This window comes from Simochromis diagramma, unplaced genomic scaffold, assembly GCF_900408965.1.
Source record: "Simochromis diagramma unplaced genomic scaffold, fSimDia1.1 OVJJ01000591.1, whole genome shotgun sequence".
Lineage (NCBI taxonomy): Eukaryota > Metazoa > Chordata > Actinopteri > Cichliformes > Cichlidae > Simochromis > Simochromis diagramma.
Genome location: NW_024387403.1, coordinates 1 through 23,863, shown reverse-complemented (window position 1 = coordinate 23,863; position 23,863 = coordinate 1). Strand labels below are relative to the sequence as shown.

General features: G+C 40.1%; 2 protein-coding genes and 1 pseudogene across 2 annotated transcripts; all 3 read left to right on the top strand.

Moving 5' to 3' along the window:
* Nucleotides 1–2,764: 2,764 nt before the first annotated feature.
* LOC120720733 (tripartite motif-containing protein 16-like) lies at nucleotides 2,765–16,492 on the top strand. The gene is made up of 2 exons (XM_040010502.1): nucleotides 2,765–3,257; nucleotides 14,293–16,492. Exon 2 carries the CDS (start codon nucleotides 14,401–14,403, stop codon nucleotides 16,063–16,065), a length of 1,665 nt encoding a protein of 554 aa, XP_039866436.1. The 5' UTR covers nucleotides 2,765–3,257; nucleotides 14,293–14,400; the 3' UTR covers nucleotides 16,066–16,492.
* Nucleotides 3,375–5,162, top strand: LOC120720732 (tripartite motif-containing protein 16-like). Its single transcript, XM_040010501.1, has one exon. The coding sequence runs from the start codon at nucleotides 3,375–3,377 to the stop codon at nucleotides 5,052–5,054; it is 1,680 nt and encodes a 559-aa protein (XP_039866435.1). The 3' UTR covers nucleotides 5,055–5,162.
* Nucleotides 16,493–20,312: 3,820 nt separating the features above from the next.
* LOC120720734 lies at nucleotides 20,313–22,066 on the top strand (annotated as a pseudogene).
* The last annotated feature ends 1,797 nt before the right edge of the window (nucleotides 22,067–23,863 follow it).

Genomic DNA, 23,863 nt, shown 5'->3' with positions numbered 1-23,863 from the left:
AGTTGTGAGTATTGTGCTGTGAGGTCACTGCCTCCACCTGATTATGTAATTAACCAGCAGACTGGTACGTTTATATATAATATACTATAAGTTATATCATTATAATTATGTGTACATCATATTTCTTATGTACATTTTAGACCTGGGAGCAGAAATGCTGATGAACTGGTTTTTATTCAGGAACAGGCAGAGCGTCCTCTCTTCCTGGCTCCATGTCTATAATTATGTCACACACTGATTCGCTCTCACAAAATCACCAAAACACAGCACAAATCCCACCAATGGTTCAATTCCTTATAAATCATTGAATCAGGTACTGAAGCAGTGACGTGCTGAATGAAGCTTCAGACGTCATTGATCACGTGACTCTGTTCAGACAAACCAAGCCTCAGCACAGCGTTTCTGAAGCAGTGTGTTGATTTTTTGACTCATGTGCCGGAGCTTCAGCTTCAAACGGGCCGTCACCATCAGAGTTGCTGGAACCATGTCCCACTACTGGCTACTCTGTTTTATTCTGTGTTAAGTTTTTGAATGTGAATTTTCTGTGTTAAGAATAACAAAGAAAATGTAATGAAGTGATTTTAAAGTTTAAACTTTGTGTTAAATCTTGTAAGTCAGAGAGAGATGAGGTGTGGGTGGACATCAGATGATCAAATGTCAACAACCTGATTGGCCCAAGTGTGAAGATGTGACGTCCAGTGAGGGAAGGGGGGAGAAAGGGTGAGCAGGTATAAAAGTGAGGTGAAGAAGAGATTCGGGGTTCTTCCCTTTTGTCCTCTGTGAGATGAGCAGTTCAGAAGTTTGGATCTAAGAGGTTCACAGTTCAAATTCCAGCAGAGACGCTAAAAGGAGAACCACAGTCCAACCTGTGAATGTTTTTAACCCTTTGTGAAACAACAAAGGCATAAATATGATCATATCAATATTATCTACTGGCTCAGACTCATAGGATCAGGGATTAGAACTCCTTTTATCAGAGAGATGAAATCTACTTCCTGTACAGGGTTTTTTTGTGGGCCTACCGATCGACAGAAACTAGAGTCAATAAAAAAACTGGACATTGGCTCAATGTGTGTGTGGCACAGGGAAACAAGGACTGAGCGCTGTGTAGTCCCACATAAAGTCAGACACCTGGTCACCCTAGGTGGACCATGGCATGGTCTATATGGAGGATACAGACACTGCTGAAAACATGACTCTGTCTGGTTTAGATGATCAAATGTCTTTACTTTAGGAGGCTGTGGCTCAGAGTACATTCACATAATGCCTTTGAATAAATGTAAAAAGCTTGTTTTGCTCCTGCTTTGATTTCTTTGTCCAGGTAGAAATTCTGCTTTTTGCCTCTAAAATCTGAAACAGTTTGAAACAAAGTTTGGCGCTCTAATCCTCTCTGTGTTTGTCCTTTGGTCAGATGGTGATATTGAATGAAATATTCCAGTATTCAGTAGCTCAGCAGCTTTGTAACATGTGGTTTTGCACACTGTTCAAACCTCAGATGTTTGTGTAAACAAGTGTGGAGGACACAAACTCACGGGGGGAGGAACGACATTTACTGTTGATGTGTCTGACATTTAGTCTCCATGAGTTCTCATAAGACTGAAGAACTCTGTGATCTCTAACATGCAGCTGTATGTTTTGAAATCATGTGTCTCATTCTCTGGACTTTACTAGACAACGAGTGAAGAACATGTAACGAATATCATCTTTAAAGTGATGATAATAACTCTGCCTCTGTGTCTTCATAAAAAGATCGTACTTCTGAAAGGTCAGAGGGCAGCATCCACTCTGGGTTTACACAGTTTTGCAGCTTTAGCTCTTCTGAAGTTCAGCACCTGCTTTTTCAACCAATCAGAAGCCAGTATTGTAGAGAGTTCATATTTCTTTTCATGCAATTGAATAATTCTGAATGTTTAGGTGAATATTTATATTTAGAGTATTTTCTCGATCAGTGTCTTCAGTCCTGACCCTGAGTGCGTACATTTAAAAATAAAGTGATATAACTTCTTTTACATTACTGTGAACTTCTTGTACAGTTTGACAGCTGATTGTTGTCGTGTTTGTCGTCATATGAAGATCGTTTCCTAAAGAGGACTGAACAGTCATTTAGCCTCTGGCTCCATCCATGAATCTGATGTTTGCTGTATAATCTGTGCTGTTAATAGTGTAATGGAACATATAATTTGTACATATAATTTCATATGTGATTATGATGATCTTTACCCATTAAGATTTTAAATGAAACGATAAACAAAGGCCAAGAAAACTGAGTTAAACTCCTGAGTCTACTATATATTTGCACCATGAAGAAATGAATTCTTTGCACCAGTAATAAATAATCAAATATATCAAATTATCATCAATATTTAAATAAAAGCAAGCATTGCACCAAACAAAACAACAATTCAACAGACAGTTCTATAAAACTGTGGATGATTCAAAGTGCTGCTATAACTGCACAACAAAACTGCAGTGAGAAAAGCTTTGGATGTTCAGTTTAGTTATAATGACAGTTAAACAACTAAAATACTCGATTAAGTAGGTGAGAAAAAGTTACATTTACTGGATCAGTTTAAGACCAAAATACATTTGATTGAATTACTGACATGGACACTTTGTGAAAAATTACTAAACAGTTCAGGCAAAATTTTACTAAAACCTTGAATTAAACTTTAACGTTTTAATTTCAAGCACATCTTGATGTTTTCATTTAAACTCCACAGTGACTGTGTACACAGGAAAGACTACAAAATAATGTTTTGTTTGTTTGTTTTTGTAAACACTGTGGACCGATCTGCATTTGTTGTTGCTAAATTTAAATATTTGTTACTATTTAATGATCATAATCTCATTTGAACATAGGTTTGATTTAGTGGAGTCAGTTGTTCCCATGCATCATTCTGTAAGTGTGAGAATGAACTAAGATTAGAAAATGTCAAAATATAAAGTTTGATTTATTTTTATTCATCACAGCATCCTAAACTTTGCTGAACTTTTTGAAATATAAAATGAACTCACTGAGTGTTGACTGTCACATTTCAAAGCACCAAGTAAAGTTAAACTATTAAACTTTAACTGGGTCAGACTTGTTACTGCATGATGTAATCACACATACCACACCCTGCATCATGTGATTGGCTCTTGGTCGCTCTGTAAGAATATTTCTTTAGTGCCTCCCTTCACAGATGTGTCTGTATCAGGATGGGTCTAAACAACATGGTGTAAATGCAGTTGCTGGTGAGCCTCATTTCCTGTAGGAGGTGAACAAGAGCAGAGATCTGTTTCCCTTCAGAGCACAGAGGTTGTTTCTGTTCAGAGGAAGTCAAACTGTCTGACAGTCACTGAGAGACGGTGAAACGGCACAGCACATGAATCAAATGGATCAAACAAAATTCTGCTGTTCAGTCTGTTTGGATCTACTGAAGGATCCGGTGACTATTCCCTGTGGACACAGCTACTGCATGAACTGTATTAAAAGCTTCTGGGATGAAGAGGAAAAGAAGAAAATCTACAGCTGCCCTCAGTGCAGACAGACTTTCACAGCGAGGCCTGTCCTGGAGAAAAACACCATGTTAGCAGATTTAGTGGAGGAGCTGAAGAAGACTGGACTCCAAGCTGCTCCTGCTGATCACTGCTATGCTGGACCTGAAGATGTGGCCTGTGATGTCTGCACTGGAAGAAAAATGAAAGCCTTCAAGTCCTGTTTAGTCTGTCTGGCATCTTACTGTGAGAAACACCTTCAGACTCATTATGATTCACCTCCATTAAAGAAACACAAGCTGGTGGAGCCCTCCAAGAAGCTCCAGGAGAACATCTGCTCTCGTCATGATGAGGTGATGAAGATGTTCTGCCGTACTGATCAGCAGAGTATCTGTTTTCTCTGCTCTGTGGATGAACATAAAGGCCACGACACAGTCTCAGCTGCAGCAGAAAGGACTGAGAGGCAGAGAGAGCTGGAGGTGAGTCGACAAAATATCCAGCAGAGAATCCAGGACAGAGAGAAAGATGTGAAGCTGCTTCAACAGGAGGTGGAGGCCATCAATCAGTCTGCTGATCAAACAGTGGAGCACAGTGAGAAGTTCTTCACTGAGCTGATCCATCTCATCCAGAAAAGAAGCTCTGATGTGAAGCAGCAGATCAGATCCCAGCAGGAAACTGAAGTGAGTCGAGTCAAAGAGCTTCAGGAGAAGCTGGAGCAGGAGATCACTGAGCTGAAGAGGAAAGATGCTGAGCTGAAGCAGCTCTCACACACAGAGGATCACATCCAGTTTCTACACAACTACCCCTCACTGTCAGCACTCAGTGAGTCTACAGACTCATCCAGCATCAATATCCGTCCTCTGAGCTACTTTGAGGATGTGACAGCAGCTGTGTCAGAGGTCAGAGATAAACTACAGGACATTCTGAGAGAGGAACGGACAAACATCTCACTGACAGTCACTGAAGTGGATGTTTTACTGTCACAACCAGAGCCAAAGACCAGAGCTGGATTCTTAAAATATTCACGTGAAATCACACTGGATCCAAACACAGCAAACACACAGCTGTTATTATCAGAGGGGAACAGAAAAGTAACATCCATGAAACAACAACAGTCTTATTCTGATCATCCAGACAGATTCACTGGATGGTGGCTTCAGGTCCTGAGTAGAGAGAGTCTGACTGGACGTTGTTACTGGGAGGTGGAGTGGAGAGGGGGAGTTTATGTAGCAGTCGCATACAAGAATATCAGCAGAAAAGGATATGAATCTGAATTTGGACGTAATGACAAATCTTGGGCATTAGAGTGTTACAACAACAGTTTTACATTTTGGTACAACAACATCCAAACTCGTGTCTCAGGTCCTTGTTCCTCCAGAGTAGGAGTGTACCTGGATCACAGAGCAGGTATTTTGTCCTTCTACAGCATCTCTGAAACCATGACTCTCCTCCACAGAGTCCAGACCACATTCACTCAGCCGCTCTATGCTGGACTTTGTTTTTATTTTAGGTTTTTGTTTGGAAATGATGATGTTTATTGTTATCCAGACACTGCTGAGTTGATTGAGCTCAAATAGACTGAAGTCTTTCATATTGTGGGTTTAAATCTTTATTTTAGTTTCATTTTATTTTCTCTCCATCATTTCTGCACAGAGATCAGCTGTCAGTCAAACATTATGGGTGGTACCTCCACATCTTCTAGTTGTTCTCTTGATGTTTCTGAGTTTTTAAAGGAGATCTTTCCTGTGACTGTTTATGGAGGCTATCACTGCTCATCATCATTTTGATTTACTAAAATATTTCTCCACATGAAAATGTAAACTTCTCTATCCTCTAAATGTTTCTGGAATATTTGTATTGAAAAATGTCGACATTTCTCTTTATGAGTATGGCAGACCATGTGTGTGTGTTTGTGTTTGTTTTTGTCAAAATCATCAAACAAATGAGGAAAAACTGTGATTTTAATGAATGAATTCATATATTGTGTTGATGTTTTATTGTGTGAATAAACTGGAAGGTTTGACTATAAATCAAACTTTGAACAAAGTCTTTTCTTCTGTCTTCATTCCAGGATCTCACTCAAATCTGATGCAGAAAATATGAAACTAATCTGAGAGAATAACTGAAGCAGTTTTCCTCCTGAAGCATCACAAAGTTCAGAGTTCATGTTTAGAGCAGAAGATTCAGCAGTCGCTCTGTGACCTTTCAACTTTCTTCACTAAAACAGCTTCATTACAGAGAAACAAGTCACATTTTCTTCATGTTCTTAAGTCCTTTCAGATGTTTGTAATGGTCCTTGAATGCAGCATCAGTGTTACAGGTTGTGACTCCTGTGAACAAACTGACACAGTGTGATATTACACATATTTAAATCTGTCTTTACTGATGATGTTGAAGCTGCTGAAGGCTCAGTGAAGTTTTGTCTTCCTGCAGGTTAACAAGTGAAATCTGACAGTGATGCACAACACAAGAGGGCGCCTTCATCCTGCTAACAGGGATGTAGAGGAGGTTAAAGCACCTCAGCTCAGTTTGTCCACATGTTTTACATTCTGCCATGTTTTTAGGCTGAATAAAGCCTTTATCATAAAGTGCACTGTGTCATAGATCATTTTTACATAGAACTGTGTCCTTCTTTGAGTTTTATAATTTTAGAAACACTTTGCATAATATTGTATTAAAATGACTTTTTCTGTATTAAACTGTTTCTCTGTTTAGTTACAGGCCATTCATTCATTAGAAACACATAAAACATTCACATTTAGTTTAGCTGATAACTTACACGACAACATCAGTTTTGTGTACAAATAAGACAAACATGACGTTTGCAGATTTCTTCAATCAGCTGAAGAAGACTGGACTCCAAACTGCTCCTGCTGTAAAACTGATATCACTGCTATGCTGGACCCTAAGTGCTGTACTGTTTTCAATACAGGCTTTTTACACATGAGATATTTAACAGTTATTAGAATTGGAATTTAGATTTGAACATTTGAATTTTTATGTACTAATATTTGTTATTATAATATTAATATAGCACCAGGTTCAGTTACCTTTACATAAAAATTGATGGTAGAATTTTCCTTTAAGGAGCAACTTTTTACTTTTTTACTTTAAGTACATTTCAATAAGGAGAGATCGTCAGAAAGAATGAAGATGATTTATTGATGAACAGAATGTACAAAGGTGTTTGGTGGTCTGTCTCTCTGCAGAACGGAGCTCCAGCTGTGAAACAGATTAGAGCAGGACCCCCCAGAGCCTAGATGCTGGTGATGGAGATGAAGGTGACTTGAATGAAGCTTGAGTGATGAGAGGTGGAACTGGGGAGGAGGTGCTTTGCACAAAGGCGTCTATGAAGGAGAATGACAGATGCACAGTGAGATTTGAAGTACGCAGCATGAATGGTGATTGGCCGGGAGAATGTGATTGGACCAGACCAGTGATGACTCAAACAGCTTGACAGTGGAAGTGATAAAGCTTAGATTCAGCCGGCAGCACCTGGACAGATGTGAGACCATAGATCTTTCTTATTGAACTTACACAGAAGCTTTATTTCAGAGCCTGAACTTTTTTACTCTTAGTTGAGTAACACGAGTACCTGTACTTCCGGGAGAATGTGATTGGACCAGACCAGTGATGACACAAACAGCTTGACAGTGGAAGTAGCTCAACACAACAGTCAGCTGTTACTGTCGGGTATGGAGGATTGAAGACAGCAGGTGACGTTGTAGCAGAAGAGAAGATTCACACTGATGGGCTTCATCCATCAGTGTGAATCTTCTGTTGCCTCTACTGTTGTTAACAGAAAATGCAAATCAAAGTTACTATTCTGTTAAATATGGGAAATGTTACCAACTCTGTAGAGAATAATGGTGAGATGCAGTTGCACATCGTCATCATGAGAACCAATTCCTGAACCGCTCGTCCTGCATCATCTTCAATTATCAAGCTCTGTCAGCACGATCTCCATGATTCCTGGGATGTATTCCTCATAGACCACCCTCAGGTGTTTCAGCAGTGTGTTTAGCTTCTGACTCAATATACACCACAGACCTGAATCAGACCCTTTAGGTTACACACACCAGAGCAGGTCAGTCAGGAATCTTTCTAATTACTTTTTAAATGGCAGCACTGCCACAGAGAAGCTTTTAAAAACCTGAAGAATGCTGCTGAAACTAGAGGGTTTATATATCAATAAGATTAAGATTAATTAAGATTATGGCTTCATACAGCCATCACATCAAAAGACTTATTTTTGGAGACAATGCCAACCATACCTTAAATTATCTTTAATGATTCTTAATGATAACACACTTCCCTAAAACAAAGGTAATGTAAAGCATATCATCAAAGAGTAACTGCCACAGGAAAACATGACTGTCAGTGAAGACATCCATCTGTCTGCTGCTTCTACCATGGCACCATATTCAGCAGAGAAGACCACTTTGGTTTTGTCTCTCTAATTATGCGAGCTGGGACCACATCCTCACTTTAGGTTTGACAGCATTTCTAGTAGATAATGGCAGATGGCTTCAGCATGAACTGAGGCAGCGGTTTGAGGAAGGTCTTACATTATTAAACAACCCACAAACATAAAGCCCTGCTGCTGTCAAACTTCGTCATATAAACAAGTGCAGAGAACTGTGCTGAAATCTGGAGTGACAAAGCAAGGCAGGTACAATTACAAATACAGATATCAGTGTCACAGTAAAAAGCTTCATTTGAACATGAATTTAGTTGTGATGACAAGCTGAGACAAAAAGGTAATCACTTATTCCACTTCCTCACCCAAAGTGGAACCTGCTCCCATCTGGTTCCCCCTCTCCACCTGCTCTAAAACAGAATAAATGTAAAGCATCCGAATCAGCACATGAAACCTAGAGTTGACTTAATGATGCTCACAGAAAAATATGTTTACCTCACAGATGTCTGTGCAGGTTCTCAGTCACCCAGCTCATGGTAGTCTAAGGAGCTGCTTAGGTTTACCTCACATGTGAGATCATGTGCCTTGGAGTGCATTATGGACAGGAAAGTTTCAGGTCCATGAGGTGAGCATATTCTGGATGTGCAGAGATCACCTTATGCAAGTAGGACACAAACCTGCATGTGACTGCTGCCTGATGTTACCTCATCCATAAGTATTAAAGGATGGACATAAACTTCCTGTCAGAAATGACTGAAGGTCCTGTGGGAAGTGTTCATCAACAAGTACAGTATATGTATAGCAGTGGAACAGAAGCTGCTGTGGTCTTCTTGTCCTGAGACATGAATGTTTGTAAACAACTTTATGTTTTTGAATGTGTTCATATTTCGACAGTGCACATGTGTAGGCTGAAACTGTAATGAGGAACCTGAGGTGATGGACAACAGAAGTAAATATATATAAATATGAAAACATATTGAAGTAATGTCTTTACCCTGTGCAGCGTGTGGACGCTTTTCACACAATCACCTTATTCGCTGTAGTAAACGTGCACCGCTACCTCACGTGACTGACTCTGTCTCCATGGTTACATCGTATATTATTAGCTGTGTAAACAGCTTCCAAAGATACCGCCATAGCTCTCTGCAGCCGTAACACTTTCACGCTTTGCAAATCATTTCACGTTTTTGATAGTTATGAAGACAGAATATGTTTTTAAGGTCATGCTAGGCGGTTGCTATGGTGGTTGCTGTGGACTTGGGTGGACCGCGCGTCTGATTCCTGTTATTAGCTGTCCGCCGTAGGAAGGCTGCATTCCATTTAGAAGTAGCGACAGTCTGCCGTAACTCGAACTCAAACCCCGCTTTGTTCTTTAATTAAAGGCATTTTAAAGCCGTTCATGACACGAACACACATGAAACACTTTGCCTCACCATGACAATGCAACTTTACTAAAAACTTTAAAGTATCTGATATAAAATAGAAAAATGAAGCAACCAGAGATTTAATGATGAAGACTCTGGGTTCTGTAGTTCACGTTTTACAGTCCTGAATGACTCTTTGCACATTCATATAATTTATTGAAGTGGAGTTTAGAATGTACTTTACATTTAGACTGTTGCTGTTTAATATTTATATGTATACTTACTGCATATTAATCATTTTAACCATATTTAACTCCTGCATATGTGTTTAAAAAAAGGCTTTGATTTTGATTTCCATGCCGCCCTAGGAAATTTTCTCTAGATCCGCCCCTGGACCTGTCCTGGACCAGCAACACCAAATCAGTGACAAAAAGAGCTCAGCAGCGACTGCATTTCAAGAGACGACTGAAGAAGGTGCACATCCCCAAACCCATCTTTAACACCTACTACAGAGGTAACATGCAGAGCATCCTAACCCGCTGCATCACAGACTGGTATGGAAGCTGCCACGCATCCGACAGCAGAGCCCTCCAGAGGATTGTGTGGACCGCTGAGCGCGTTATTGACAGCTCTCTATCTAGTCTACAGGATATTTACACCTCACGCTGCATTGGGAAAGCCACTAGCATCATGGCTGACCTGCATCACCCTTCCAACCAACTGTTTACCACCCTTCCATCCAGAAGACGACACTGCGTCATCAGGAGCAGGTCGGCAAGATTGTGCAATAGCATTTTCCTCCCAAAGCAGTCCGGCTCCTGAACACCATGCTGCCCTCTCCTCACTGAGCTCTCTCCTCCACACGCTTCTTGGACTACATAACACTCTCCTCTAACTCCCAATTCTTGCACTATGCTGTATTTCACTGTTCGACTCTGTGTATTGTATTTATTCTGTGTACTATTGTATTTATTTAATCTCATTCTCATTGTTTTCTATTCTTATTCTCTCTGTATTCAAGTATTCTGTTGTACGTACTATTAGTTTATCTTATTTCTGTATAGTTGTATGTATGTATGTTTGAATTTTCCCATTTTATTTTTACAGTTTCCACCTTTGATCCAGGTCGACGATACACTTAAATCTTACTGTGTTAATGACCTCTGCATCAGCATCTTGTTTGGAATAGTAGTGGAGAAGACATAGACTCAGTGCTGCAGACATCTGAGCAAAGAAAGCTTCTAAAAGAGTAAAAACTAATTAGAAGAATGAAGATTCACAAAGTAAATGTGAAAATTAAATTCATCGCAGGGCTCTATGTACTTGATTAACTGACCATGAGCAGGTTTGCTAGTCCATAGCATTGAGATCCAAAGACTGTTCAATGCTCACAGAAACTGCACAATACCCAAAAGCTGCATCTGGGCCTCTGCAGGCCTCAGACAGCATGTTAAATGTTAACGTTCATGACAGTTTAATTAGAAAATACCAAACAAGTATGGTTTGTTTGGAAGGGCCGCCAGGAGAAAGCTTCTTGTCTCTAAAAAGAATACAACAACTCGGTTGAGGTTCGCAAATTTGCCCTTGAAGAAGGAATCTGGAGCAACATCTTTTTAAAAGATGAGAACAAAGTGGAGTCTGGTGCATTATGGCCAAACACCTCAAACCCACTGTCAAGGATGCTGGTTCAAGTGTAATTTGAGCTTGTTTTGCAGACACAAGCAATAAGCACCTTGCAGCCGATGAACTCCTCTGTATGCCAAATGTAAGGCCGTCCACTCAACAGCGCCCCCCAGGGTTGTGTGCTGAGTCCGCTATTCTTCACACTGCTGACCCACAACTGCACCTCCACCTCCGGCTGGCACTTTGGTGCCAGGACAAGAATCTATGTCTCAGTGTTGACAAAACAAAAGAGCTGATCGTTGACTTTAGGAAGACCAAAGCTGTCCATCTCAGCATTGCTGGTGTCACGGTATGCGAGTGAAGAGCACCAGAGTCCTCGGTTTTTACTTCACAGAGGAGATGAGTCCTCCGTCACAGAGGGTGCGGTCAGTGAAGATGGTCACCTGCAGGTTCAAGCATCTCCAACCCACATCCATTGCCACTGTACTTAAAGGAAGTTAAAGACTTTCTTCTGCACTTACATGTGGATCACCTAAATCCATGATAGTCCTTCAGGCAGTAATGCCTGGACTGGAAACAAGCCATTCTTAAAATGTAATAACATAGCAAGCTTCTGTGTTTGAATGCAAAACAAATTCGTTGTTTAAATTAGAGACTGAACCGATGACTGAACAATAAATACATTTTATTCTGATTATATAAGTAATGTAATGTGAAAAACAAAGTTGGAGAAAGCCTAAACTTAATAATTAAATCTGAGACTTTGTATGATTGTAAGATTGTTTATTGTTCAGCAGAACAATATATTGACAATTATGTGTGTCCAGCATGTTGGCTGATTTTCTTTTACTTTTTGCATTTGAAAACAAAATCTGGTCTGATTTTAACACCATGCAGTGTTGTTAATTATTCTTTTTGAATCATGATCAGGTTACCACAAATTGTTTTTTCATTTAGTAGAGCTTTAGTAGAGCTTGTCACTGGGTAAACAATTTTTAATGCACAGTCCGAAACATCAAGTTATTCTTAGTACTGCATACTTGCAATGAAGAAGTTGCCCTAACAGTCATCTTAAGTAAACTTTACTCCATTTTTTGAGGCAACGAGTTTGCATAGTTTTTTGAGTTCTGGGAACTAATTCGATTTTACAGTGCAGCAGTTTGAACATTTGCAATAACATTTGTGCAAACTGGAACAAAACTGTCTCCTTTTCTGTTGCTAACACTATGAGATGAAAATGAATCTTCCATCGTGTAGATAGAGAGTGATAAATGTTACTTTTCTTGTTTTGTTTATATCTAAAGTTTAAAAATAAAAATAGAAACTGTTGAAATTACCTGAACTGCCTCAGCCCAGGTGATGTAAAATTAGCAGACAGAGGGATTGATGTTGCAGAATCTTTGGAGCTGTACCATGCTGAACTGAAGAACCCAGCTTTCACCAAAGGGAAGAACTAATGGCCCCTAGATTCCAATCAAATCTGTCAGTGTCAGCAGCCCTCCCCTACCTTCACTGTGCGCTCACCTTGTTGAAAAGAGCTTAGTGTGGAAGAAATGGCAAAAATGTGGAGCTGAAAAGCTAAGATAGAAAAAGAAATTATAAGTAAATTAATGTGTCAAATTAACTGACATTTTAGCGGTTGGAGCTCCTGCTGCATTTTGAATATATCTATATTGTGTCTTTTTTTATCATAAATAATAAAAAACATTGTTTATCCTCACTGTTTGAACATTCTTGGGGTCCTTGAAGTCTCGTCATGTTAAATTACTCATGTGATGTGATGTTGTTATAATGGTCCAGCTGGTGTGCAGCCAACATGTACATAAAGATTTTACAAAACACTTCGCCTTCTCTCTGCAATCTCCAACTCCGGTTTGCAAAAGTCTGAAAGTGTGTGAACGTACAGTCCTCAAAATGTGAAACCTACAGAATGTGTTTGAGTTAGCAGGTAGGGCTAAAACTGCTAAATCAAACGTAAACATAGTTACCATAGCTTTGATAATAAACTTTATAATGTGTTGCTAACATTTTGGTTGTTGTAATGATTCAAATTTGTTCAGTAAACCTCATCAAAATAAACATGTGCTAACATAAGCATATATTTGGATCTCATATGTTCTTATTAAATGTAGCTAATGTCCAATAAACTGAAATCTGGGACTTACCCAACAGAAATATTTCATATATTACTTCAACTCACTAATTTAATTAAGGGGTTTGTTTTAAATTATAATGTAAGATTAAAAAAAACCCCAAAAAAAAAACAAAAACAGAATGCACATGTGCAAATAACAGCAGCCAGCTGCTGCCACAAGTCTAAGAATGAAATGTAACATGTTAGAATTTAATGTTAGAAAATGTACTTTATAGTTTATATAAAAAATGTTCAAGTTCAATTTGAAAACAAAAATGTCAAAGTGAAAAAAACGCAGTACTCTGTCCTTGCAGTGAGTTTCCATCTTTAGCAAACTGTTATTAATCTGTATTTAAGTTCATTTTGTCTGAGGATCTCCTCACCATGAAATAATCATTCGATCAGGAGCTGTGTCTCAGGTCGTTATTACTTACAAACTAATATCGCCATCTGGTGGTTATACAGTTTATGACAAAAGTTAATGCTTGTCCCCATTTAAAGACTGCTTCCAAAAGAGAACTGAAGAGTCGTTTAGCTTCTAGTTTAATCGGCTTTGCTGTGTAATCTTTGCTGCCAACAGTGTAGTGAAACATTTAAGCTGTACATGAAAGTTAATGGGTAATTATGATGATCTTTACCACAAAGATTTTAAATGAAAGAAAAAATAAAGGGCATGAAAACTGATTCTTATGTCTACTGTGTATCTTCAGTGTGAATGTTGAGTTAAGTTTGAGTGTCTGCATTTAAAGCACATATTAATGTGTTGTTTCGAAACCCATGGTGGTACACAGGAAACATTACTAAAGGATGTAGAATTATAACACTATCTGTATTTGTTTTTTAAATAGTTTTACATATATTTTACTATTTAAAAAATAATCAAGACATCAAGCTTGCTGCCTGTCTTGTACAGTAATTTCATTTGAACATAGGTTTGATTTAGTGGAGTCAGTTGTTCCCATGCATCATTCTGTAAGTGTGAGAATGAACTAAGATTAGAAAATGTCAAAATATAAAGTTTGATTTATTTTTATTCATCACAGCATCCTAAACTTTGCTGAACTTTTTGAAATATAAAATGAACTCACTGAGTGTTGACTGTCACATTTCAAAGCACCAAGTAAAGATAAACTATTAAACTTTAACTGGGTCAGACTTGTTACTGCATGTTGTAATCACACATACCACACCCTGCATCATGTGATTGGCTCTTGGTCGCTCTGTAAGAATATATCTCCCTTCACAGATGTGTCTGTATCAGGATGGGTCTAAAGCTGAACAAGAGCAGAGATCTGTTTCCCTTCAGAGCACAGAGGTTGTTTCTGTTCAGAGGAAGTGAAACTGTCTGACAGTCACTGAGAGACGGTGAAACGGCACAGCACATGAATCAAATGGATCAAACAAAATTCTGCTGTTCAGTCTGTTTGGATCTACTGAAGGATCCGGTGACTATTCCCTGTGGACACAGCTACTGCATGAACTGTATTAAAAGCTTCTGGGATGAAGAGGAAAAGAAGAAAATCTACAGCTGCCCTCAGTGCAGACAGACTTTCACGCCGAGGCCTGTCCTGGTGAAAAACACCATGTTAGCAGATTTAGTGGAGGAGCTGAAGAAGACTGGACTCCAAGCTGCTCCTGCTGATCACTGCTATGCTGGACCTGAAGATGTGGCCTGTGATTTCTGCACTGGGAGAAAAATGAAAGCCTTCAAGTCCTGTTTATTCTGTCTGGCATCTTACTGTGAGAAACACCTTCAGCCTCATTTTATATCCCCCGCATTTGAAACACACAAGCTGGTGGAGCCCTCCAAGAAGCTCCAGGAGAACATCTGCTCTCGTCATGATGAGGTGATGAAGATGTTCTGCCGTACTGATCAGCAGAGTATCTGTTATCTCTGCTCTGTGGATGAACATAAAGGCCACGACACAGTCTCAGCTGCAGCAGAAAGGACTGAGAGGCAGAGAGAGCTGGAGGTGAGTCGACAAAACATCCAGCAGAGAATCCAGGACAGAGAGAAAGATGTGAAGCTGCTTCAGCAGGAGGTGGAGGCCATCAATCAGTCTGCTGATCAAACAGTGGAGCACAGTGAGAAGATCTTCACTGAGCTGATCCATCTCATCCAGAAAAGAAGCTCTGATGTGAAGCAGCAGATCAGATCCCAGCAGGAAACTGAAGTGAGTCGAGTCAAAGAGCTTGAGGAGAAGCTGGAGCAGGAGATCACTGAGCTGAAGAGGAAAGATGCTGAGCTGAAGCAGCTCTCACACACAGAGGATCACATCCAGTTTCTACACAACTACCCCTCACTGTCAGCACTCAGTGAGTCTACAGACTCATCCAGCATCAATATCCGTCCTCTGAGCTACTTTGAGGATGTGACAGCAGCTGTGTCAGAGGTCAGAGATAAACTACAGGACAATCTGAGAGAGGAATGGACAAACATCTCACTGACAGTCACTGATGTGGATGTTTTACTGTCAGATCCACCAGAGCCAAAGACCAGAGCTGAATTCTTAAAATATTCATGTGAAATCACACTGGATCCAAACACAGCACACAAAAAGCTGTTATTATCAGAGGGGAACAGAAAAGCAACAGCAGTGGAACAACAACAGTCTTATTCTGATCATCCAGACAGATTCACTTGGTGGTTTCAGGTCCTGAGTAGAGAGAGTCTGACTGGACGTTGTTACTGGGAGGTGGAGTGGAGAGGGAGAGGAGTTTATGTAGCAGTCGCTTACAAGAATATCAGCAGAAAAGGAAGGGGTAATGAATGTGGATTTGGACGTAATGACAAATCTTGGGCAGTAAATTATTTCATCAACAGTTTTACATTTTGGTACAACAACATCCAAACTCCTGTCTCAGGTCCTCGTTCCTCCAGAGTAGGAGTGTACCTGGATCACAGAGCAGGTATTTTGTCCTTCTACAGCGTCTCTGAAACCATGACTCTCCTCCACAGAGTCCAGACCACATTCACTCAGCCGCTCTTCGCAGGACTGTTGCCTTATAATTGTGGAGCCACCGCTGAGTTGATTAAGCTCAAATAGACTGAAGTCTTTCATATTGTGGGTTTAAATCTGTGTTTTAGTTTCATTTTATTTTCTCTCCATCATTTCTGCACAGAGATCAGCTGTCAGTCAAAACATTATGGGTGGTACCTCCACATCTTCTAGTTGTTCTCTTGATGTTTCTGAGTTTTTAAAGGAGATCTTTCCTGTGACTGTTTATGGAGGCTATCACTGCTCATCATCATTTTGATTTACTAAAATATTTCTCCACATGAAAATGTAAACTTCTCTATCCTCTAAATGTTTCTGGAATATTTGTATTGAAAAATGTCGACATTTCTCTTCATGAGTATGGCAGACCATGTGTGTGTGTTTGTGTTTGTTTTTGTCAAAATCATCAAACAAATGAGGAAAAACTGTGATTTTAATGAATGAATTCATATATTGTGTTGATGTTTTATTGTGTGAATAAACTGGAAGGTTTGACTATAAATCAAACTTTGAACAAAGTCTTTTCTTCTGTCTTCATTCCAGGATCTCACTCAAATCTGATGCAGAAAATATGAAACTAATCTGAGAGAATAACTGAAGCAGTTTTCCTCCTGAAGCATCACAAAGTTCAGAGTTCATATTTAGAGCAGAAGATTCAGCAGTCGCTCTGTGACCTTTCAACTATCTTCACTACAGTATTAGTCAATGTCAAGTCAAAAGAAACTTTATTGTAATCTCTACTATATCTGGTGCAGCATACAGAGAGACAAGACTATGGGGCTCCGGTTAGATCAGTGCAAAAAAGGCAATAAATAGATAAAGAAAGGAGAAGAAAATAAATAAAAGCTTAAGTCTAAGGTGATCAAGAGACTTTTCAATTAGAATTTACAGTTTGGAGTTTAAAGTGACCAGTGTAGCAGCTTGTAAACCTGGAGTAAATAAATGTCCATAGAGCAGCATGTCTTACAGAGGCAGTGGTGTGTAAAGTGCAAAAGAGTCGGTTAGCAGTTTGTGTGGGGGAGAGAGGGAGTTCACGAGTCTGAGGGCTTGTGGGAAAAAGCTATTCCGCAGTCTGGGGGATCAGGCCCCGATGCTGCAGTAGTGTCTGCAGGATGGAAGGAGAGAAAAGAGTATATGTGAGGGGTGAGAGGGGTCAAGCACGATGCTGGAGGCTTTACTGATGCAGCGGTTTTGTAGCAGAGGGAGAGATGTTCCGATGATCTTGGCAGCTGCTTTAAAAGTGCATTGTAGTTTGCTGACATCACCAACATTGCAGTTGCCAAACCACACGGAGATGCAGCTGGTCAGAACACTCTCAATGGTGCCCTGTAGAACGTGGTGAGGATGGGAGGAGTGCGGTTAGCCTGCTTCAGGCGTCTCAGGAAGTGGAAGCGATGCTGGGCCTTTTTTTGGTGATGGGGGTGGTGTTGGTGGTCCAGGTGAGGTTGTCTGAGATGTGAACTCCCAGGAACGTGATGCTGGTAACAGTCTCTACCGTGGAACCACGGATGCTGAGTGGTGTGTGAGTGGAGTCTTCCTGAAGTCGACAATCATCTCCTTACTCCTTACACTTGTTAACAACAAATCATTTCAAATGAAGTCTATTACAGTTTAACAACTAGTTGATGTGTACAGTGAAACAGTCATGGTGACCACAGAACCGCTGAAGACTGAACTGAGGTGAGAATGACACTCAGTGTTTAAAAGGTCACTTTCTGTTGTGTTCAAAGATTTCCTTCAGATATTGTCTTTAATCACTAAAGCCAGTGATACAGCAGTGTCATTAGCTGTGTTATTGGCACCATGCTGTGTTTATGTATGTGTTTAATTCTGTCTGAGGATGTCTTCAGCATGAAATGATCATTTGGACACAAATGCACAGACGGAGTCGAGCTGTTTACTGCTGATGAGGAAGGAAAATAGTCTGTTGGATATTAATACAAATTCATAAGCATGAAAACAATGTAAATACACTGCGAAATTGTTTTAAATTGGTTATTTTTCATGTTGCATTAATGGTTGTCATTTGATTCAAGAGAACTACGATCTGTACATCAGTAATCCGCTAGTAAGTCTTTTCTGGGATCGATTGGTAATGGCTTCTTTCTCTACCAGGGGGCTTTCGCGCGCTCTCTCCTCATTACAAAACTAATGCAGAAGAGAAGCATCTCAAAATCACCCTCGTCATTCTTTCCCCCGTGTTTTAAGGTAATGGTGGTCAAAACAGGATATTTTATACTCTGTACGTTGTTGAGATATTTTATAGGTAGTCTTTCGTTATTTTGTGAGCTTCAGAAACATTTTATTATAGATTTTTAGTGGGTAGACCGCGGTTTTGAGCCTCAGTTGCACAATGGCCATTAAGCTAACGGCAGGAGCTACAAACGTTTCTATTGTTATCTATTTTGTACGGAAACATGTTCAGATACAAATAGTAAGCACTCAATTGTTATTTTTGGGTTATTAATTAGCTCTTTCTTCCACTGTGTGACATTGAGCAGTACGCAATGTGAATTACTTATGTTCATTTTTCATTGCATTAAACTACTGCATGAGAGAATCACTTGAAAATCACTCGTAATTTCCCCTCTGCTTTCAGGGGTGTAACATAACTGCGCAGCTGCAGTGAGCAAAGCTTTGGATGTACAGTTAGGAAATTAAAATACTAAAGCTAAGTAGGTGAAGCAAGCATGCAGTTAATGACTTTTTTACACCACAGTACACTTGGCATTAGGGCTGCCAAGATTAGTCGACTAGTCATTATTACGTCGTTTATCAAAATCGTAGACCACTAATTTAATAGTCGACGCGTCGTTTGAAGCTTTGTAAGATCCTGAAAGACAGGAATAAGCAGTAGGATTTAAGAGTGTAATAACGGACTGAAACAGAAGATGGCAGCAATGCATGTTCAAGGATGCCAGCTGCCGTTAAAGGCAAAAGAAGAAGAAGCAGTCTCCGGCATCGTAGCTCTGTCCAAATTCAGGGGCGGCATCCTTCGGAGGCCGCATTTGTAGGCCGATTGCGTTACAGCGACGCGACGAAGGCTGTCCATTTCGAAGACTCCGACAAATGCGTCGTCCTTTTCCCCGGATTTGGAGGATGGGTCATGCTAGTGCAGTAAGCTGTGCGTCCAATGGATGCATGGTCTGATCAGTCAACTAATCGCAAAAATAATCGGTGACTAGTCGACGATCAAAATCATCATTTGTGGCAGCCCTACTTGGCACTGGTCATTTGTATAACAATTCTTACATAATGAGTAAAACATATGTTTGATTTATTGTAGACAGTTGTTCCCATGCTTATTTTGAGAAAAAGTCAACACGTGAGATTAGTTGTTTCAGGAAAACTGCCATGGCTGCTGTACCCTCTACAAAATGCCTTGTTTAGATGAGTTAAGAGGGTAACAAATTCATCCTGTTTAATCCACAAGGGCAGGGGTGTCAAAGTCCTGAAACTTTTACATGTGTCCCTGCTGCAACACACCTGAATAAAATGAGTAGGTCATTAGCAAGAGTCTTGACTACATGCTGAGGTGGGAACCCCTAAACCTCAACATTTTTAACTTAACATTCAGCAATTATTTCAACTCAAAACGTTCAGTTATCAGCATTCACACTGCAGTTTCTTCAGAAAATGCATTTTCTAGTTTTAAATAAATGAAAGTGTTTGGAAAAAAATGTACTTCAACAATAAAAATGCTTTGATCGTGCCACGTTCATTCATGAGCTGCTATAACATAAATCTAATGGCTGAATTGTCACCTCAGTATGCAGTCAGGGCTCTTGCTAATTGATCTAATTTTATTGAGGTGTGTTGGAGCAGCGACACATGTAAAAGTTTCAGGACCTCAAGGGCTGGAGTTTTGACACCTGTGCACAAGGGTGTAACCAGCGTTATCGTGGAGCGCTTTATCTCAAAAGGTACTATACCAATAAAGTTTTACCTTACTTAAATCATCGCCACAAGCCATTTCATATAGGCTAAGTTACTAGTTAACAAGGTTAGCTAGGTCACAGTTTTAACTGCATATTGTAAATCAAACATAACAAACCCTGGCACTGATGAAATAAGCATTTATGACTTGTTGCCTCCCTTCACAGATGTGTCTGTATCAGGATGGGTCTAAACAACATGGTGTAAATGCAGTTGCTGGTGAGCCTCATTTCCTGTAGGAGGTGAACAAGAGCAGAGATCTGTTTCCCTTCAGAGCACAGAGGTTGTTTCTGTTCAGAGAAAGTCAAACTGTCTGACAGTCACTGAGAGACGGTGAAACGGCACAGCACATGAATCAAATGGATCAAACAAAATTCTGCTGTTCAGTCTGTTTGGATCTACTAAAGGATCCGGTGACTATTCCCTGTGGACACAGCTACTGCATGAACTGTATTAAAAGCTTCTGGGATGAAGAGGAAAAGAAGAAAATCTACAGCTGCCCTCAGTGCCGGAGGACTTTCACAGCGAGGCCTGTCCTGATGAAAAACACCATGTTAGCAGATTTAGTGGAGGAGCTGAAGAAGACTGGACTCCAAGCTGCTCCTGCTGATCACTGCTATGCTGGACCTGAAGATGTGGCCTGTGATGTCTGCACTGGAAGAAAAATGAAAGCCTTCAAGTCCTGTTTATTCTGTCTGGCATCTTACTGTAAGGAACATCTTCAGCCACATTATGAAGTAGCTCCATTAAAGAAACACAAGCTAATGGAGCCCTCCAAGAAGCTCCAGGAGAAGATCTGCTCTCGTCATCTGATCAGCAGAGTATCTGTTATCTCTGCTCTGTGGATGAACATAAAGGCCACGACACAGTCTCAGCTGCAGCAGAAAGGACTGAGAGGCAGAGAGAGCTGGAGGTGAGTCGACAAAACATCCAGCAGAGAATCCAGGACAGAGAGAAAGATGTGAAGCTGCTTCAACAGGAGGTGGAGGCCATCAATCAGTCTGCTGATCAAACAGTGGAGCACAGTGAGAAGATCTTCACTGAGCTGATCCATCTCATCCAGAAAAGAAGCTCTGATGTGAAGCAGCAGATCAGATCCCAGCAGGAAACTGAAGTGAGTCGAGTCAAAGAGCTTGAGGAGAAGCTGGAGCAGGAGATCACTGAGCTGAAGAGGAAAGATGCTGAGCTGAAGCAGCTCTCACACACAGAGGATCACATCCAGTTTCTACACAACTACCCCTCACTGTCAGCACTCAGTGAGTCTACAGACTCATCCAGCATCAATATCCGTCCTCTGAGCTACTTTGAGGATGTGACAGCAGCTGTGTCAGAGGTCAGAGATAAACTACAGGACATTCTGAGAGAGGAACGGACAAACATCTCACTGACAGTCACTGAAGTGGATGTTTTACTGTCAGATCCACCAGAGCCAAAGACCAGAGCTGAATTCTTAAAATATTCATGTGAAATCACACCGGATCCAAACACAGCAAACAAACAGCTGTTATTATCAGAGGGGAACAGAAAAGCAACAATAATGATTCAACAACAGTCTTATTCTGATCATCCAGACAGATTCACTGTATGGTTTCAGGTTCTGAGTAGAGAGAGTCTGACTGGACGTTGTTACTGGGAGGTGGAGTGGAGAGGGAGAGTTTATGTAGCAGTCGCATACAAGAATATCAGCAGAAAAGGATGGAGTAATGAACGTTGGCTTGGACATAATGACAAATCTTGGTCATTAGAGTGTTACAACAACAGTTATACATTTTGGTACAACAACATTGAAACTCCTGTCTCAGGTCCTCGTTCCTCCAGAGTAGGAGTGTACCTGGATCACAGAGCAGGTATTTTGTCCTTCTACAGCGTCTCTGAAACCATGACTCTCCTCCACAGAGTCCAGACCACATTCACTCAGCCGCTCTATGCTGGACTTTGGCTTTACTATGATTATGAAGCCACAGCTGAGTTGATTAAGCTCAAATAGACTGAAGTCTTTCATATTGTGGGTTTAAATCTGTATTTTAGTTTCATTTTATTTTCTCTCCATCATTTCTGCACAGAGATCAGCTGTCAGTCAAACATTATGGGTGGTACCTCCACATCTTCTAGTTGTTCTCTTGATGTTTCTGAGTTTTTAAAGGAGATCTTTCCTGTGACTGTTTATGGAGGCTATCACTGCTCATCATCATTTTGATTTACTAAAATATTTCTCCACGTGAAAATGTAAACTTCTCTATCCTCTAAATGTTTCTGGAATATTTGTATTGAAAAATGTCGACATTTCTCTTCATGAGTATGGCAGACCATGTGTGTGTGTTTGTGTTTGTTTTTGTCAAAATCATCAAACAAATGAGGAAAAACTGTGATTTTAATGAATGACTTCATATATTGTGTTGATGTTTTATTGTGTGAATAAACTGGAAGGTTTGACTATAAATCAAACTTTGAACAGTCTTTTCTTCTGTCTTCATTCCAGGATCTCACTCAAATCTGATGCAGAAAATATGAAACTAATCTGAGAGAATAACTGAAGCAGTTTTCCTCCTGAAGCATCACAAAGTTCAGAGTTCATGTTTAGAGCAGAAGATTCAGCAGTCGCTCTGTGACCTTTCAACTTTCTTCACTAAAACAGCTTCATTACAGAGAAACAAGTCACATTTTCTTGATGTTCTTAAGTCCTTTAAAATGTTTGTAATGGTCCTTGAATGCAGCATCAGTGTCGCAGGTTTAAAAGGTCACTTTCTGTTGTGTTCAAAGATTTCCTTCAGATATGGTCTTTAATCAGTAAAGCCAGTGATACAGCAGTGTCATTAGCTGTGTTATTGGCACCAGGCTGTGTTTATGTATGTATTTAATTCTGTCTGAGGATGTCTTCAGCATGAAATGATCATTTGCTCAGCTGCTGTGTCTCAAACGACTCCTACAGTCTTTGCTTATGTGACCAACTTTTAAACAACCAAAACAAATTCCCCTTTCCTTGATAAAAGTCAGCTTATCTCGATGCATTTTAGCTTTAAACTGCTTACAATTCTCTAGTAAATGATTGCTGTGTGAACAAAACAAACAACTATGCAGAACAGTGGAATTTGTTCTGCTTCCAGTTGATTGAGTTTTGACTCCTGGAACCGTACTGACATTAGTGGCAAAACTACTTCCCTTTTTTCTTTGCTTGGTGGAACTTGAAACTTTAAAGCTGCTTCCAGATTGTGAGTCTTGGATGTTGCCAAACACTGGATCTTATGCTACTTTCACCTGTTTTATTATGAAGGCAACCAGATCAGTGAACACTGCTCTGTGACCATTTTGTTCCTGCAGTTCATAGGCAACAACTCTCCATTTTTCCCTCAATTTGTGTGGAAGTTTCATAACAATCATTCTCATATTTGAGGGCAAATCCAACTCCTTCATATAAACAACTTGCTGTGTTAGATTCGAACATCCTTGAAGAAAAAGAGAGAATGACTGTAGACCTTTCACATCTTCACTTTTAATAGGTGCCCAACTCACAATCCTCTCCATATACGCAGAGACAATTTTATTTCCGTTCCCAAAATGTTCTTCAAGAAGATATTTGGCTGTGGAATAGCGCTGCTCAGGAGGTAAATGCTGACAACTATGCTCCAAGTCTTTAGGCTGCCCCCTAGTGAACTGCTCTAAAAAATGTGAAAGAAATCTCCGTCCCGGGTCATCCATGGATCGGGTTTTCCTCCGAGGCGTGGGCACCTATAAGCAGAGTTTTGTCTTTACCCTATAAGATTCAAAATTATTCAAAGTAACACTCAGGTATGCCGTTCAGCAGGTTAGTTACGACGTCGGGAGTAGCTTGGGAGAACAAGGAAACACAGACTGCTTCAGGTTGCCTTCCCAAACCAACTCAAAGGTTTATTCATCATACAACAGTTTATAT